Here is a 17,939-nt window from a genome sequence, read left to right as displayed (position 1 = left end):
CCTCTGTTTAACAGTGACTGCTAGGAAGCTCCCTTGGGGTGCAGTAGGTTAAGGATCTGGTGTCATCACTGCAGTGGTCTGGGTCACTGCTGTGGCACAGGTTCCATTCTTGGCCCAGAAACTTCCACAGGCTGCAAGCAAGACCAAAGAAAGAAAAAAAAAAAAAAAAAAAAAAAAAAAAAAAGAAAAAAGAAAAGAAAAAAAAGGACAGCATTTTCGATGTGGCGCAGTGGAAACAAATCTGGCTAGTGTTCATGAGGATGCAGGTTAAATCCCTGGCTTTGCTCAGTGGGTCTGGGATCCAGCACTGCTGTGAGCTGCGGTGTAGGCTGGCAGCTACAGCTAATTCAACCCCTGGCCTGGGAACTTCCACATGCCGTGGGTGTGGCCCTAAAAAGCAAAAACCAACCAACAAAACCCACTGCCACTGCCTAGCTGTCTAAAAGATCTCACAGTAAACTGCTAATTAAAACAACAACAACAAACCCAACGAAACCCAAAAATCCAGAGTTCTGAACTCCCATTCTCGAGCATATTCCTGATGCCCTTCTTGCCTGAAACGGACCCAAAAATGTGGCGCTCGAGACAGGCCTGAGTCCCTGTGTCTCCCTGATCAGCTCACAGAAGCCACAAGCACCCTGTGGATCCCAAGGTCGCCAGGCGGTACTCGTGCAGCAAGAGCTGGCAGGAGAGGGTATTGCAGGGACGGTTTCCCCAATAAAGGTAACCTGTCCATATAGCACATGGACGGAGATTTTTTTTTAAACATGGTCGTTTTCTAGGCTTTTGGACAAAAACAAGCTGGGAAAGCCATCATGAGTTGGGCTTCTGAAGTCAGCCATGTTTCCGAACAGCTTCTTGAATGGGTCTTCACCTTCAGAAATGACAGGACAACACGAGAACCAGGCACTTTTCTTATTTGGTCTTTTTGGAGCTGCACCCATACGGAGGTTCCCAGGCCAGGGGTCAAATCAGAGGTCTAGCTGCCGGCCTACACCACAGCCACAGCATGCTGGATCTGAACCTTGCCTTCGACCTGCACCGCAGCTCACAGCAACGCGGGGTCCTTAACCCACTGGGCGAGGCCAGGGATCGAACCCACGTACGTCCTCGTGGACCCTAGTCGGATTCATTACCTGTTAAGACACGATGGCAACTCCAGAACCAGGTATGGTGTTAAGGAACCTTGGTTCTGATCTGCCTGACTGAGATAAAAGTTGACACGAATGGAACATGAGCCTTATTTTCAGGAGTGAGACAACACCCTGGCTGTTGGGTAAATAAAACAAGTAGCATGGCCCCACCAGGTACCTCACCTCACTCCTGAGGGATTCCAGGGCAGTAAATGAAGGAAAAAACTGTGGCCTTGTCTCAAGTGACCGAAGTACTCTAGAAAACTGCCTTTCAAAACTCACTGTACAGAGAGTAAAAACGCCGTGTCCTGAGAAGGCAGCACGTCAAGGAAGGGCTTGGGCCCCTTAGCAGCGGATGAGAGCTCAGGTTTTAACCTCCCTAAAGGGCACACGACCTACGCTGCCACTAAAATCAAATCTCTACCAATGAGTAACAGAGCCTTCCAACAAGGACACGTTCGATGACCTCTGCAGGCGAGTACTGGTGTTACAGAGACACCACTTCCCAAGGGACCAGGAACACAGCAAAATGCAGAGATGGCTTATGACAAGGCAGCAGTCAACTCTCACAAGAACATCATGCATGTAGAGGGGCCACTTCGTCAGGGCATGGGGTAGACTAGCTTCTCCTGGAGGAGTTTAACCTCCTGTCCTTGAGAACAGCCACGTGGAAAACCACTGAAACCGCACACTAGGCAAAAGGAGGAGAAACGCGGTGGTAGCCACACCCTTGGCAACCCTTGCAGGGTGATCCTGCCCGGGCAGCCCTGCGCACTGAGCTCTCAGGAGAGCGCCTGCGGAAGGTCTGGAGGAGAAAGGAGAGGCCTCGAGGGCAAGAGGAGAGACCGTATTTACTTGGCATGAAGGTCTGAGAGATCCAGTCAAGTGAGATGACCTCTCTGCTCTTAGGTCAAAGGACACTCACCCTGCCCCTTGCCCGGGACTTGCCGTGGACTCCTGGGGTCTCTCCGTCTTCCACCCCCGAACCTGCCTGCAGCAACCTGCCCCATTTCATGGACAGCAAGCCCATCCTTTCTGGGATTGGGCCGGGAGCCAGAGTCACCCTGAGCTTCCGCTCACTCAGCCATTCCCGATCTGACTGCAGGCGCCGTCAACTCTACTCCAACACACCCAGAATCCAACCACGGTCTCAGCGGGTCAGCATCACCTCTCGCCTGCTCACTGTCAACTTCACGTGGCTTTTCTGGCCTCTCCTTGCTCCTCGAGATGGATTCCCTCGCAGCGGCCAGGAAAGCCCTCCAGCTGCTCCCACCTCAGAGCAAGAGACAGGGGGCACCAGGCCACTGGCATTGTGGCCACACCTTCCGCCACCCTGCCCCAGCGCTGGGTGCCCGGATGCCTCCAGCGAAGCCCCCACCCATCGCCCCGTTTACCATGGCACCTCCTCGGACCCTGGGACCTCTGGAAGGCCTTACCCTGCCCCGTGATGTTTTTCGTGCCACTTACCTGTTTCATACTAAATGCTTTATCATTGTTTACTGACCGCTGTCCTGTTAGGACCCAAGGTTTGTTTTGTATTGTTTTTTTTCTTTTGTTTTTTTAGGGCCACACCCAGGGCATATGGAGGTTCCCAGGCCAGGGGCTGAATCGGAGCTACAGCTGCCGGCCTACACCACAGCCACAGCAATACAGGATCTGAGCCGTGTTTGTGACACCACAGCTCACAGCAATGCTGGATCCTTAACCCACTGAGTGAGGCCAGGGATCAAACCCGAAACCTCATGGTTCCTGGTTGGCTTCGTTTCCACTGCGCCACGACGGGAACTCCAGGACCTAGGTTTTAAGAGGCTAGGGTTATCTCCTGAACTCCTAGAACAGTGCCCTGCCCTGGCAGAGGGTACTTGTGGCTGAGTGACTGTCCAGACGCTCATACTTGCGCCACCACCAACACACCAGAACCCAGACAGACACCAATCAACGTGACAACATCTCTGTGAAACTAAAGCACCAAGCTGACTGAGGAGCTCATCTCCCTCGCCGGGCAAGCGAGCAGGTGTTAGAAAAAAGCCTTGGGTCTGATTCACGCGCTGCATCACGAAAAGCATGAGAGGAAAGCCACGGACTTCGCAGAGCACAAACCCAGAACGGCCCAGGCCGGGCGTTTCGTCACACGGGGTGCGGGGTATGGGGCACGCTGGGGCTCCCGAAGCGGAGGCTGCCGGCCACTCCCGAGTCCCATCTTTCTCAGGTCACCCGAGGGCCATCTTCTCCCCTCGCCGCCTTTGGGGAAAAAAGGCGCTGGTATTCACAAGAGGCTGGGTCCACATTAAGGAGAACGCGGCCGGCCCGCAACGTTTCCCTCACGTTTTCCATTTGCTTTTGTCCAGCTGGGTGGTGGAGGTAGAAACACGTACTTTTAGTCATTGCCTTAACATGAGGCTTAAATACAGTATTAGGAGACGATGCAAGATTTTACTGAGAAAAAGTGAATTTTTAATTGTCTTGTGAATCTACTTAGAAAAACACACAAGCAATGTTCACAACTATAAATTGAAACCTTTTGCACTAAAAAACACGAAACAAACACAAAACCACAGGCATGAACTGTAAACCTGTATTAATTATCAACTAGTCTCAAAGTTAATTTTTAGTAGTAACTGAGTATCTTCCTCCTTGGCAATTTTAATGTTTTAGCACCAAACGACCTCCCGCAGAGGTACCTGAAGCAACCCTGCCCGTGGGAGGAGCTGCTGTGGCAGCAGTGCTTCGCACACACACCGTCCACTCTCACACCCGCACAGACAGGAGGCACGTGGAGATGGCAGCACGTGCTGACTTCCAGGGCAATGGAAAGAAGACAGAGGGCACACGTGTCACACGTCTTTAATGTAGTGCATTCGTAGAAAAAAGGCCAGCTTCGCTCCCAGGCGTGCTCGCGTCCTTATATTTTAATATCATGATTTAGAAGATGCAGACGTTATTGCCTAAATATTATTCTATACATTTCCATCAGTGTTCAGGAAAACACTTTAAACTGCTACTTAATTTACACCATAATGACTGGGTTACAGCTTTAGCTCATTGGCAATTTTGGAAGCAATATTTTTGAAAGCTATGGATGTCCCTGATATCCGCTTGAATCGGACCCCGTTCAGAGACAGTCTTGGCAGCTTGCACACCTCCATCTCCCACTGCACGAGGTTCTCTGCGTGCCCATCGCCGTGGACACAGAAGAGTAGGAAGCGCTCTCTCTGCTCATAGTCGCAGTTATTGGCGTCCAGCACTTTGCGGATTTCCCGCATCATGTCATTGGGATCCATGGAACTAGTGGTTTTCATGCTCCAGGTAAAGCGAAGGGAACGAGGTTTTGCTTCTTTGTTTTCCTCCTTTTGCTCAGCAGATACGTTGCGACTGAAATGCACAGTGGCAGGTTTATTCTTAATTGGAGGGGATGACCAACCTTTTTGTACTTTAGCTAATCTATGACACAGCATCATAAATGACTTCCATGTTTTTCCTAGCAGGCTCACATTTGGTAAGCTGCTTCTTTACTAAGAAGTAATTGTCTATTTTCCTTTTCCCTACAAATCATAACTCCCACAAACCATGATCCACAGTGTAAAAAACAAAACACTACCTGGCTGAAAAATCTTCACCAGCCATCTGTACTTAAAAACTAAGAAAACAATTTGTTAAAATAGAATCCCTGGGAATCAGGCAAAGTAGAGAGCTCTGAGCACACGTCCAAGAGCCCAGCCTTCCCCATCCAGGCTGGCTGCAGGTGGCAAGGAGCTCTCTGGGCCCTCTGCAGGCCCAGCAGAGGGAGGTGGTGTCAGCAGGCCAGCCTCCACTTCTGTTCAGCCTGGCTGCTTCTCTCTCCCACCACAATTTAAAAAATTTCAACGCATCATAACTGCCACTGTTACTCAGGATACCCAGCGACTCAACATACTTGAAAATCGCTTCCCCTGCAAATGGCCCCAGGTGCCAAGGACAGCTGGGCTGGAGGTGGGCCGTTCTTTCCGTCACCTCCACCTCCCTCAGCACTTATTCTTCTATTCATTAAAAAGAATTCTTAGATGATACCATCTTCCTACTGAAATAGGAAAACCAACCGTTGAGGCCTATGTGCTGCTGAGCACGGAAACAACAGTCTGGACCAGCTTGTCCAGACTCACAAAGCGCAGGCTGAGGTCCCAGGCTGGGCTCCCAGGAACTCCAACAACAGGCACATACGCCCTCCCTGCTCTCAGGCATTTAATCATTACTGCCCTTAACAAACCAGCATTGACAGGCAGACTGAGACGCCCCCCTGACAGGCAGTGTGAGGCCCGGGAAAGGCAGGGCTTTCAGCGTGTGGGGAGTGGCAGCGAGGACAGCTACGAAGAGCCCATGAGACTTCAGCACTGCGATGGAGGTGAGAGCAGAGCCATCAGTGTGTGCAGCAGAGGAACCGCCCTAAGTGAAGGCAAGGAGGTATGGAAAGTAAACTGTAGGTGGGGGCGGGGGGGGGATCAAAGCTGTACGGCTGGGGCTGAGCATGTGGGGGTGAATCAAAGCTGTACGACTGGGGCTGGGCATGTGGGGGGGGATCAAAGCTGTACGACTGGGGCTGAGCATGTGGAGGGGGATCAAAGCTGTATGACTGGAGCAGCGGGCACAGCCTCACAGCCGCTGGCATCTAACGAGCATGTGACCCACCACACCAGGAGGTAGGTCCCGTTACTCCCTCCCAATGACAGCCAGGGAAGCAAACTCAGGATAGCCTTAGCCTGCTCGGGTCAGGATGGGCAGGCCCCAGAAGGGCATGCCACTTTCAACTGGGGGTTGAGAGTAGGAGAAACCGGCCTGCTGAGGCCACACAGGGCCTCATAGGGACATGGTTGGTCAGATTCATGCTGTGCTGTAGGAAGACCAGCAAGAGAGCAAATGGACTAATAACAAGGATCTGAAAGAACACAGTGGCAATGGCATAAAAAAGGGCACAATTGGAGAAATTTAGTCCTTGGCCCCAAATCCAAGCTATGTCAGCTATACACAATTTAAAGCAGAGTTCCCTTGTGGCTCAGCAGGTTAAGGATCTAGCACTGTCACTGCTGTGCATCTGGTTATAGCTGTGATGCAGGTTTGATCCCTGGCCTGGGAACTTCTGCATGTGGCAGGTTTGACCAAAAAAAAAAAAAAAAAACACACAAACCCAAAAAGCCAAACAAACAAAAAACACAACTACATAATCATTCTTAAAAGAAAATACCTAACTTGAAATATGAAAACTACTCAATATCCTACTTCCAATTCGAGACTAGAACTACGCAGGCGTTCTCAGCATGCCGAGTGCTCCCACCTGCTCCCAAACCCCATCTTAGGTCAGGAGCGCTCAGCTCAGGCAGGAGGGATGCACATTTTAACATCCCAACAGCAAAGTAAACCAGGTCGGGCTGGGACCTGGAGGCGTCCACCCGGCGGGCGGCGGCAGCGCTCCAGCGCCCCCATGTGGCCAGCGGGGCGCACAGCCTGTGGGCCAGGCCCACCGGGGAGGAGGCAGCCGAGGCACAACTGCTTCCGGACCACAGAGTGCTGACCTAACATGCAGTCCTCCGTGCGGGGCGGGGGGGCACGATGGAGAACATTCAGAAAGGACTGTTACCTCTGCCACAGAAATAAGGTAAATACCTATGAAACATTTTAAGTAAAAATCATTTCCCTCACCTTGAGCCCTCATATCTCCCGTTCCTTTCATATTCAGTTGGAAGCCTCAACGAATAGAATGGAGAAGCAGAGAAGTGGGAAAGAGAAAAGAAGTCTTACACACTCGTACACGACCGCGCACAAAGCAACATCGTAACACGAACAAATTCAAAGCACTGTGTGGTCACCAGTGGCGCTGACTAGGCCGCTTCCTCTCAGCCAGAGGCTTCGCCACGCGTCCAGAAGGCCATGCGGGAGGCTGGCCGCACAACTGCTTCATGTACACAGCAGGTGTGCCCGCCCCGCCCTGGGGTCGAGTACATTCACGGCCTTCAGCTGCAGCGACTCTCACTTTTTAATCACGCTGTGAAGGATAATGGGTTTCCAATTAAACAATCTGGAGCGGAGTTTCCCAGAGGAAGAAAGCACTCTTCCCACAGTTTCTGATAAAGAGCTTGTGTGAACAAGGCCTCTCAGTGACCCACTGGTGGCATCAACACAAAAGCTCAGAGCCCGGCCTTCTGGTGAGCTGAGAGGTGCAGGCACCAAGTGGCCGCAGTGGCAGACGTTGCACCAAAAAACATCCCAGCAGGAGTAAGGTCCACCACAGTGCTTGAGGTGAAAACGAGACGCGCTTTCTTCAGCGGCTGGAAAAACAGGCCTTTTGATACGACACTATTACTCTCCGACTCTCAAAAACCACGGAAACACTTCTGCTGTGCAGTTACCCGTATCTTAGGTTCTGAAAAACTCCCAACAAATGAGGCTGTAGGTTTGAATTTTATGCTTGTTCCCACGATCCTCAATGAAATAAAAAAGCAACAACGCAATTACCACTTACCGTATGCATGCCTGGGGCTAGTCATTAACTGCACATTGTTACTGAACATCTCATTTTTCAAACAGAAGCATGCTAAGTGTTATTAGTACGAAGACAGAACGATCTGATGCTAAATAATTCTACCAAAGGAAGAAAATGCACAGAGCATGCGTAGGCCTCTTGTTACATGGGTGCCAGAGTCCCTTGAAAAATGCCTGACAGAGTTAATCTATTTCTTTCCAGTTTCCTTTCAAAGAAAGAAGTATTTAGTTCTCAGCAGAAAGTTTAGTTTTTAAGGACACAAACAGGGCTAGAAAGCCAAACCTGAGGTTAATTGCAGGAGCCATTTTGGGGTGAGGATTGAAAAAAAAAATGTGTATATATAAATCCTACCTTTTGATAAACCTGAATGACATGTTTCTAAAAGAAATTAAGCCAAAGAAAAAAAATTAACAAAAATGACTTGGACAAGATAAATAGTCAATTACAGAGAGAATAAAAAGCAGCAAGTAAAACAGGGCTTCTCTCCTGTCTAACAATGAGACGGTGACATCTGATGAAAAAGTAAAATTATCACAGATAACTGAATGATCTTTTAAATAGAAATACAAAAAAACTGTACTTATAAGAAAAAATTCAGCAGTAAATACTGACATTAGCTATAAATTTTTAAAAACATAATTAAAAATTTTAAAGTTCTTCAGATGGATATAGTAAAATTCTTTCGTTTAAAGAAAAGTCATTAACAATGTACTAGAAATAACATTCCTCAATTTTTTTCAGAATATCTTATGAACAAAAATCTCACCTTATAAAGAAACATTAAAGATTTCATTATAAGGAGTTCCCGTCATGGCACAGCAGAAACGAATCCGACTAGGAACCATGAGGTTGAGGGTTCGATTCCTGACCTCCCTCAGTGGGTTAAGGATCCTGGCGTTGCCGTGAGCTTTGGTGTAGGCTGCAGATGTGGCTGGGATCCTGCGGTGCTGTGGCTGTGGTGTAGGCTGGGACCCTTAGCCTGGGAACCTCCTCCATATGCCACAGGTGAGGCCCAAAAAAGACAAAAAACAACAAAAAAGATTTCATTATAAAATGTTTATCTATGAAGAGAATCATTATTTCAGGAAGATGATTTAAACATTAACAGAACATCTGTTACAGTGGTATGATATAAATCATTTTTTAAGAAAAAAGTTAATGAGGTTTTTTTTTCCCCTTCCAGTTTTGATATAACTGACATTCAACACTGTAGTAAGTTACTGGGAGCTTAAAATTAAGTAGACTTTCTGGAGTTTTAGATATCAAAATGAATGAAAATTAAATGACAAGATAAACAGTAGGGGTTTCACTTTTATACTTTATGCAGTAAACTGGAAAAGTTGTATTAAAAGAAGTTACTTTGCAGAGTTCCTGTTGTGGCTGAGTGGAAATGAATCTGAATAGCATCCACGAGGACACAGGTTCAATCCCTGGTCTTGCTCAGTGGGTTAAAGATCTGGCATTGCTATGAGCTTTGTTGTAGGTTGCAGACATGGCTGGGATCCCGAGTTGCTGTGGCTGTGGTGTAGGCTGGCAGCAACAGCTCTGATTCGACCCCTAGCTTGGGAACCTCCATATGCCGCAGGTGAGGCTCTAAAAAGACCAAAAAAAAAAAAAAAAAAAGAGACTTTGATCTTAAATAAAAAAAGTTTACAATGATGATTATGTTGTACTGAACAGAACTTGACAAAAGACACTTCAAACTATGGAGCAGGGTTATATGATCATGCAATCAGCATTCCTGGGTAAGTGTGAGCTGAGCTTGTCAAGTTACTTCTAAGTCTTAGTTCTATTATGGAACACAGGAGGCACTCGTGTATTTGCTAAATGACAGTAAGTTTCTGGAATTTTTTTTTCCTTCTACTTTAGAATGGTTTTGGCACTGCATCATACACTAACCAATTTTAAGTTTCATCCCTATACTGGGAACTTCCATATGCTGTGGGTGCAGCCAGAGGAGAAAAAAAAAAGTACCTAACTACTGTAGATAACTGCTAACCATTCCATAATCAGACGAAAAGCAGTACACAGAACAATTATACAAAGCAGAGAAGATTATGCATGTGAAAGTATTTTGTAAATAATAAAGCACTACATAAATATAAGGCAGTACTGTTCAAAAGATTATTTTAGCTGAAAAGTGATTAAAAGATCTTTACACACACACACAGTCTTCTTCTTCTGGCCACCCTGTGGCATATGGAGTTCCCGGGTCAGGGATCAGCTCCGAGAAGCAGTGGCAACAACTGATCCTTAACCTACTGTGCCGGCACTGAGCCTGCTCCAGAGATGCCAATTCCAATGTGCCACAGCAAGAATTCCCTAAAATATATTTTAACTTCTGAATTTTCTACCCGAGAAAAGTCAACATTATTGGTCAGGTACCACAGGACTGCTTTTTTCTTTTCGGGTGCACCTGTGGCATGTGGAAATTCTGGGGGCCAGGGATGAAATTGCCGCCACAGCAACAACAACGCCAGATCCCTGCTGAGCCACCAGTGTATCAACCTGTGAGCCTTCCAGGCACTAGAACGTTAATCCTAGCCATCACTGTTACGGGAAGATAGGAAGCTGAGGCTTTGGCAGCAGGCACCCTACTTCTAAGAATGAACTGACTGTGAACGAAGTACAGCACATACCAAGGGAGGCTACAGGCCTCAGTCTGCAAACTATAGGACAGAAGGTTTTCCACAAAAACTTGGAGGTGTAAACTGTAAAATAAGATACCCCCCCCTAAAATATATATACATACACATGCATATATTTTTGCTTTTTAGGGCCACACCCGAGGCATATGGAAGTTCCCAGGCTACCAGTCCAACTGGAGCTGCAGATGCCGGCCACAGCCACGCTGCAACCTACACCACAGCTCACAGCAACGCCGGCTCCTTAACCCACTGTGCAAGGCCAGGGATCAAACCCACAACCCCATGCTCTCTAGTCAGATTCGTTAACCACCGAGCCACGACGGGAACTCCTAGGATATTTTTAACAAGAAGCCTCAGTCTCCAGTTTCAATTCAAATACACGAAATAAACTTAATTAGAAAACGAGGGTAAAGGACTCCTGTCCGCACCAGTCCTTAACTGCTTTCTACCAGGCAGCACTGTGCACGGGGCTCAAAAGGGCCTGTTTGGAGTCACAGACCTGACTCAACCCTCTTTGGCTGTAGGATCCTGAACAGGTGCCTTAATTGCTCTGCACCTCATCTCCAGTTCCTTCTTCAAAACTGGGAAAATGTCTATTCCACAGGGTAGACTGTGGAGCCTGGAGTGTGTGAGAAAGAATGCATGTGTGTATGTACACGCACACACACACACTTATGAAGGTAAAATTAGAATTTCCATAAGTCTACAAACATCTATATCTCTTAGCACATAGTAAGTAAGCATTTAACACATCATGGGTGATATTACTTGTTTTTAGTATCAAAAATAGTATTAAGATCACCAAAAAACCCCACAAAAGAGACAAATAAATTTAAGGATTTTAATGATGTGCAAGGCTTTATCTGACGAGCCCGTCTATGACCAAAGAGTAAGGACACAAAGCCGACTGTCCTGTGCCCGGAGCTTAGCTCTGACTGCCACACATGCCCCCGCGCTCAGGGACCGGGGGGGGCACCAATTGACACTGAGCAGCCTTGTCTCTGGGGAAGGAGCTAAGGCACAGGGAGGCCTGGGATAGCCCTGGGGTGACCCTGAAAAGATGCCACGGATTATTCTGGGGGGTCAACAGACTCTCCTGGGATTGAACTCCTGTCTCTCTTGCTGGCCACGAATGGGTGCCCAAATCTGGCAAGGCCCTTTGGCCCACTCTGTTCCTCTGCCCAGCCTGGGATGGGATGTCTCAGTAACGGGGCTGAAAAGAAAACATGAGGGTGGACTGGAAACTTCTGACTCCTCTGACTGCTGGTCAGTGCTAGTGGACAAGAAAAAGTCCTCCCTAACCCTGTACTTACAGCCTGACCACAGACAGAACTTCTGAGGAAAGACAGTTTGATGTGATTGTCTAAGTCTCAGACGACTGATTCAAAATGAAATGACTGGAGGAATTAAGGAGACTGAGAAGTGACACTTGGCTCAGAGGTTAAATAATGAAGACAGCATGGAACAGATCAGCAGGCTACTGGGCCACAGGGGCAGCAGAGAGACAGAGGAGAGGGGCACGTATCACTTTAGACTCTGGGAAGACCCCGCTGTTGCTCTGAGATACGGATGATGAACAAGAGAGGCCGCCGCAGGGAAACTTGCAGGGCACCCTGGACATACTAAGCCACAGTGAGGCTTGAGCTCCAGGAACTTCCTCCAGGTGTCCTAAAACTGCAGATGCTTCAGATTTCCTGGCTGTGGTCCTGGCCAAAGATGCCTCTGCCTATCTGCTTATGATGCAAAGTGGTATCTTTTCTTTTTCCTCTGGTAGCAGGCAAGGTTTCTAGGCTTTGCAATCTCCAGACTAGATTCTGGAAATAAAGTTAAAGTACCTCAAGGGACCTTTCAAGACTTCATAAGGCCCCAAATGACGGCCTGCTGACATACAAAATATTTTACATACGACCAGAGAATAGCATCATCATCTTCTTCTTCTTTTTTTTTTTTGGTCTTTCTAGGGCTTCACCCGGGGTACATGGAGGTTCCCAGGCTAGGGGTCAAATCAGAGCTGTCCGAGCTGCACTTGCAACCTAAAGCACAGCTCACAGCAATGCCGGATCCTTAATCCACTGAGCGAGGCCGGGGAGTGGATCCTTAATCCACTGAGTGAGGCCAGGGAGAGAACCCGAGTCCTCATGGATGCTCATCAGGTTCACTAACTGCTGAGTCACGATGGGAACTCCTTCTTTTTTTTTTAAAGCGAGAGGGGGTTTACTGAGAGTTACCCATTCCACAGGCAGAATCAGGTCTGTCTCAAAGGCAGAACATTCAGATGCTAGCTGCTGCTGCTGCTGCTGCTGCTTTTTTTGGCCATCCTCATAGCATGTGGAAGTTCCCGGGCCAGGGACTGAACTGGTACCACAGATGTGACCTGTGTCAAAGCTGCGTCAATGCCGGATCCTTAACCCACTGTGCCACATGGGAACTTATGAGACACTAGATTCTTTTTTTATTTTTGTCTTTTGTCCTTCTAGGGCCACACCCGCAGGTTCCCAGGCTAGGGGTCTAATCGGAGCTGTCGCTGCCGGCCTACACCATATCAGATCTGAGCCGCATCTGTGACCTACACCACAGCTCACGGCAACGCCGGATCCTTAACCCACTGAGCAAGGCCAGGGATGGAACCCAGAACCGGTTCCTAGGCGGATTCGTTTCCGCGGGGCTTCCGTGGCGGGAACCCCGAGACACTAGGTTCTTGAAGTGAGATAGGAGGAAGGGCTCTGTGTCTGGGGACGACCACACTGTCTTCCTCAGCGACTCTTCGGAACACCAGCCCCCAGACTACACTGGGTCTGGGCTTTGCGAAACTGCAGCGCATACTGCATGTGGAGAGATGTGTGATGGGAACAAACAGAAATACTCTAATCACGAAAAACTCCTAAGACAGCTGAAGAACAACTACATTCACCCAGGGGCTAGAGAACTTTTGTGTTATGGTGAAAAGACTAGGCTCTGTAATTTCTCCTCTAAAAGGTTTTCAAATACAGAGTTAGACACCGAACCAGACAGACACAAGCTAAAGACAAAATGAAAAGCATCTGGGTGGTGGCTTCTCGCAACGGAGGAGAAGACATTTCCTGCTGCTCTGTGTGTCTTCCAACCGCCCAGCACCACCGGCACTTACCTCCTTGTGAGTTTGGAAGTTAATTTACTAAAAAGATTAGTGGAGCCTCGGCTTCGATTCTGCGACAATGGTGTGGCTTCATGGGACAGGCTGGGCGAGGCTGGCGGGCCATTGTATGTGGCAGTGCGCCGCTCCCGGGGCTGGCCGTGGAAAGTACTTCGACTGGCAGTGCCTCTTGGGAAGCGTGTTCGGTCTGGGGTGGTGGCACTGCTAATACTGTGTGTTGAAGCAACTGGCGCTCTCTGGTCAGGAACAGCGCTATGAGAGCGAAAAAACAAAAAACTCATTATTTTTGCTCACAAATCTTGACTTTGCAGCAAACATGGCACACAAACATTTACAACCACAGTATACCTTTTACACAAAGTGGAGAAAACCCACCATGTAAATTCAGAACCAAGGGGTATTTTACAGGACTTAGGAGCAAAAGGTGAGTTCCATGGCAAAGGGTACCAAAGGAACAGTATACGATGACACAAAACCTCATGGAGTTTAAGGGAATAGTACATACATGTTTCAAGGACAAGATTAATGCAGGGGAATTCGAGAACAAAGAACAGCTACCTCAAGCTTTTCTTTTTTTCCTTTGCTTTTCTCTCAGATTGCTTACATGCAGAGAACCTTGTCAATATAAAAGAAATAAAGGCTACACAGGTGAAACTGAAGAATAGGCAACTAAAAAGTTTTGGAAGCACGAAAATGAGAAGTACTGTAAAATTCCACATGCTGAAAGCAACCTGGAAAGAAGGGGGGAGTTCTTAGGCTGTTTATAGTGTTCAAAGGCATGAAGACACACACAGGACCAAGGACACCATGAGACAGGATGTGTTTCACTAAAACCACACACAAGAAGGACGTTGTGGACCACTGTAACGAAACCTTGGACTAGAAAATCCACAGCACAAAATTAAGCAGCAGTGGGTACACATTAGTGTCACAAGGAATGTGCATTGTTCTTACACAGCCTTGAAGTTATCTCCTTCACTGTCTATTGGAGGTAACATCATCTTGGGGTGCCCAGAGGCTGACATGGACATCGACTTCTGATGTCTCAGCCGACAGGTGGAAGATGTGGTACAAACAGAGGCAGGGCTAGCTGCGTAAGCGAACATTTCTGTCAGGCTGGGAGGGGGTTTGGGTTCAGGCAGAGGCAGAAACAACAGTATGATGGACCAGTGACAGAAAGAGCAACCTGTTGTTTAAAGCACATAACCTTCCTCCCCAAACCATCTCATTTCTGTCAAAGAACAAAAAGCTCTTAAACTTGTTTTGGGGATTCTGGAGCAACTGCTCACCTGCATCTGCTTATTTATTTATTTTGCTTTTCATGGCTAAACCTGTGGCATATGCAAGTTCCCAGGTTAGGGGTTGAATCGGAGCTGCAGCTGCCAACCTAAGCTACAGCCACAAAAACACCGGATCCCAGCTGCGTCTGTGACCTACACCACAGCTCACAACAACGCTGGATCCTTAACCCACTGAGCAGGGCCAGGGAACAAACTCACATCCTCATAGATACGGGTCAGGTTCATAACCCGCTGAGCCCCAACGGGAACTCCATGTATCTGCTTTTTTAAAAACAGTAATTTTAGAGGTTTGTTAATAGCTTAAAAAAAAGAACAAACGTGTAAATATTAATGTGAAAATAACGATGATGTCGTCTGAGCTATGTATAAAATAAAACTTATCCTGAGATGTCTCCAAATCGAAATGAATCTATAAAAGGAAGTACACTGGGCTCTCAACCCGTTTCCAAAGCAATGTCAAATTTTATTTTAAATTTATTTTTTTTTGCTTTTTAGGGCCGCAGGTGCAGCATATGGAGGTTCCCAGGCTAGGGGTCAAATTGGAGCTAGAGCTGCCAGCCTACACCACAGCCACAGCAACTCAGGATCCTTAACCCACTGAGCAAGGCCAGGGGTCAAACCCGAAACCTCATGGTTCCTAGTCAGATTCGTTTCCTCTGTGCCACAATGGGAACTCCTGTCAATTTTTTTTTGGTCTTTTTTGCCTTTTCTAGGGCCGCTCCCGTGGCATATGGAGGTTCCCAGGCTAGGGGCCAGCAACGTGGGATCTGAGCCGCGTCTGCGACCTACACCACAGCTCACGGCAACGCCGGATCGTTAACCCACTGAGCAAGGGCAGGGATCGAACCCGCCACCTCATGGTTCCTAGTCGGATTCGTTAACCACGGCGCCATGATGGGAACTCCTCCTGACAAATTTTAAATGTCAGTAAAATTATGGGTGTAGTAGTGAACAGCTGTATTTATTGGAGTATCCTATGTAGTTTAAATGTAATTGAGAACTTCCCTATTCAGGGACATTCACTTCTTTATAACAACACTCATAATTCCGAAGGGGTCAATAGAGCCTCATTTCTCAAGGTGGGAAAATTAGTAAGAGCAAATTAACTGTTTATAGAAGAAAAAGACTGACAGAAGTGGCTGCAAGCCTGCAGTTTCACCTGGCACAGACAGCCATGGGACAAAACCACCTAAGGGAGTTTCCCCTATCTTTTTTTAAATTTTAGTTTTTAAAGGGCCGATTGTGAGGCATGTGGAAGCTGCCAGGCTAGGGGTCGAATGTGAGCTGCAGCTGCCGGCCTGCACCACAGACACAACAACTAGGGGATCTGAGCCACGTCTGCGACCTACACCACAGCTCATGGCAACACTGGATCCTTAACCCACTGAGTGAGGCCAGGATTGAACCCACATCCTCATGGATCCTAGTCGGGGCCTTAATCTGCTGAGCCACAGAGGGAATTCCTCCCTATCCTTAACTCCAGCTTGGTCACCATATCTTTGGAATTCCAAGGGGCATTTTCTTTCCTTTAAGGATAATCAGGGATTTAGATTTCTTCAGTGTCTTTCTGCAGAAATCCTTTCAAAGCCTGAAACCTAGAAACCATGATTCTTCCCTCATGCCCACATCCAGAGCAACTGGGACATCTTGTTGGTGTCAACTTCCTAACAGGGCTTTGAGGAGCCCAGTCCTCCTCATTCTTCCTTGACCAGAGCTTCAGCTCTCATGGCCTGGTCCTCAGCCACCTGCCTTCTCTTGTCTCCCGACTGCCAATCTCACACTTCCACATGGCACACAACTGTGAACGTCTTAAAATGCAAACCTGAACTTGTTAACTCATCTGACTGTAACTTGCAAGAGCACCCAGTCTTTAAGGCTAAGTTCAAACGCCTCACCCTGGCATCCCAGTTGCATCCGCAGGGAACCACAGCCTGGTCCCTGCCATCTCTCCACGCTTTACCTTCCACTGGCATCTCCTGGAACTTGACTTCCTGCCCCCCCGATGAGGTACAGTCTCTTGGTCATAGATCAGGTCAGAGAGCTATTCTCTGTGTCTGGAGAGCTGGCACCTTTCTACTTTCACCCAAAACCCCAGAGGTCACTGCCTCCATGAAGTCGTCACTGGCGTCCTCTCCCATCATGAGTTATTCATTCCCTTCTGTGTATTTCGTGTGGGCACCTGCTACTGCACACAGCACTCCACTGCAGTGACTCCTGTCTGCATGTGCGCCCTGGGAAACCCAGCCTGCAACCTCCCCAGGTCCCCAGTGTCAGCAGTACTCAGAGCAGGTGCTCAACAAATGCTCTCCTAACTGAAAGGAGACACTGGAATTCTAAGAGTCCCACTATGAGGGAGAGGTCTTTATAATAAATTGCTCACGACGGTCTGCTTGTCCCTGCATTTCTCTTTGGCAATTCTGCCCCTGATTTGGAGGGTGGCTCTAATACAGTCACAGAACCGGAAACAAATACCTTCTAAAGACGAAACACAGATTCACTTTTGTGTTTCTGACAGTCTTTTCCATTGGCAACAACACCTGAATTCTGTTTTGACAGAAATAGGTTTTGGTCTCTCCATGTCACTGATTCCACCCCAGACTTTCCCTGCTACCCTGGCCAGTGACAGATATACAGACAGGCAAACAGCCAGAGCCTGAAAAACACAGACCCAGGAGAGAGCTCCAGGGCTCCTGTGGGAGCAGAGCTGAGTGTGGGAAGACGTCGAGGCTGAAACTGCTGAGCCCACTGAGGAACTCCTGCAGAAGAAGCACGGCTACCAGATGAACCTTCTCTCCCTGGACTCTTCTAGTTATAGAAATTCATAGATGCCCTTTCTAATTTAAACTCATTTGAATTAGGTTTTTATTACCTGCAACACGGAGTCCTGATTCAATTATTTGAAGAAATACTTTGTTGTTTCTGAGATACACATACAGGTATCCATACAAATAGATACTTACAGTTTACTAATCTTTAAAAAGTTATGGATAAGGGAGTTCCCGTCGTGGCGCAGTGGTTAACGAATCCGACTAGGAACCATGAGTTTGCGGGTTCGATCCCTGCCTTGCTCAGTGGGTTAACGATCCAGCGTTGCCATGAGCTGTGGTGTAGGCTGCAGACGTGGCTCGGATCCTGTGTTGCTGTGGCTCTGGTGTAGGCCGGTGGCTACAGCTCTGATTAGACCCCTAGCCTGGGAACCTCCATATGCCATGG

The 17,939-nt window shown here is 48.0% G+C and overlaps 1 protein-coding gene across 14 annotated transcripts in view; it reads right to left on the bottom strand.

The window, feature by feature from the left end:
* Positions 1–3,564: 3,564 nt before the first annotated feature.
* Positions 3,565–17,939, bottom strand: part of MARK3 (microtubule affinity regulating kinase 3) — a 112,503-nt gene continuing 98,128 nt past the window's right edge. For 2 of the 14 annotated variants that reach the window (XM_021081591.1, XM_021081588.1), the window contains exons 15-19: positions 14,380–14,541; positions 13,420–13,677; positions 7,996–8,022; positions 6,804–6,848; positions 3,565–4,505 (exon numbers count right to left, since the gene is read on the bottom strand). In XM_021081591.1, coding sequence (XP_020937250.1) covers positions 4,160–4,505; positions 6,804–6,848; positions 7,996–8,022; positions 13,420–13,677; positions 14,380–14,541 — 838 coding nt within the window. In that variant the 3' untranslated portion in view covers positions 3,565–4,159. Of the gene's footprint in view, positions 4,506–6,803; positions 7,584–7,995; positions 8,023–13,419; positions 13,678–14,379; positions 14,542–17,939 lie in introns of those variants that run through there. The other 12 variants (XM_021081597.1, XM_021081594.1, XM_021081590.1 and 9 more) reach the window with 11 other exon arrangements.

The sequence above is a fragment of the Sus scrofa genome, unplaced genomic scaffold, assembly GCF_000003025.6.
Source record: "Sus scrofa isolate TJ Tabasco breed Duroc unplaced genomic scaffold, Sscrofa11.1 Contig1914, whole genome shotgun sequence".
NCBI lineage: Eukaryota > Metazoa > Chordata > Mammalia > Artiodactyla > Suidae > Sus > Sus scrofa.
Note: the sequence above shows the minus strand (reverse complement) of the source record. Positions and strands in the feature narration are given on the sequence as shown.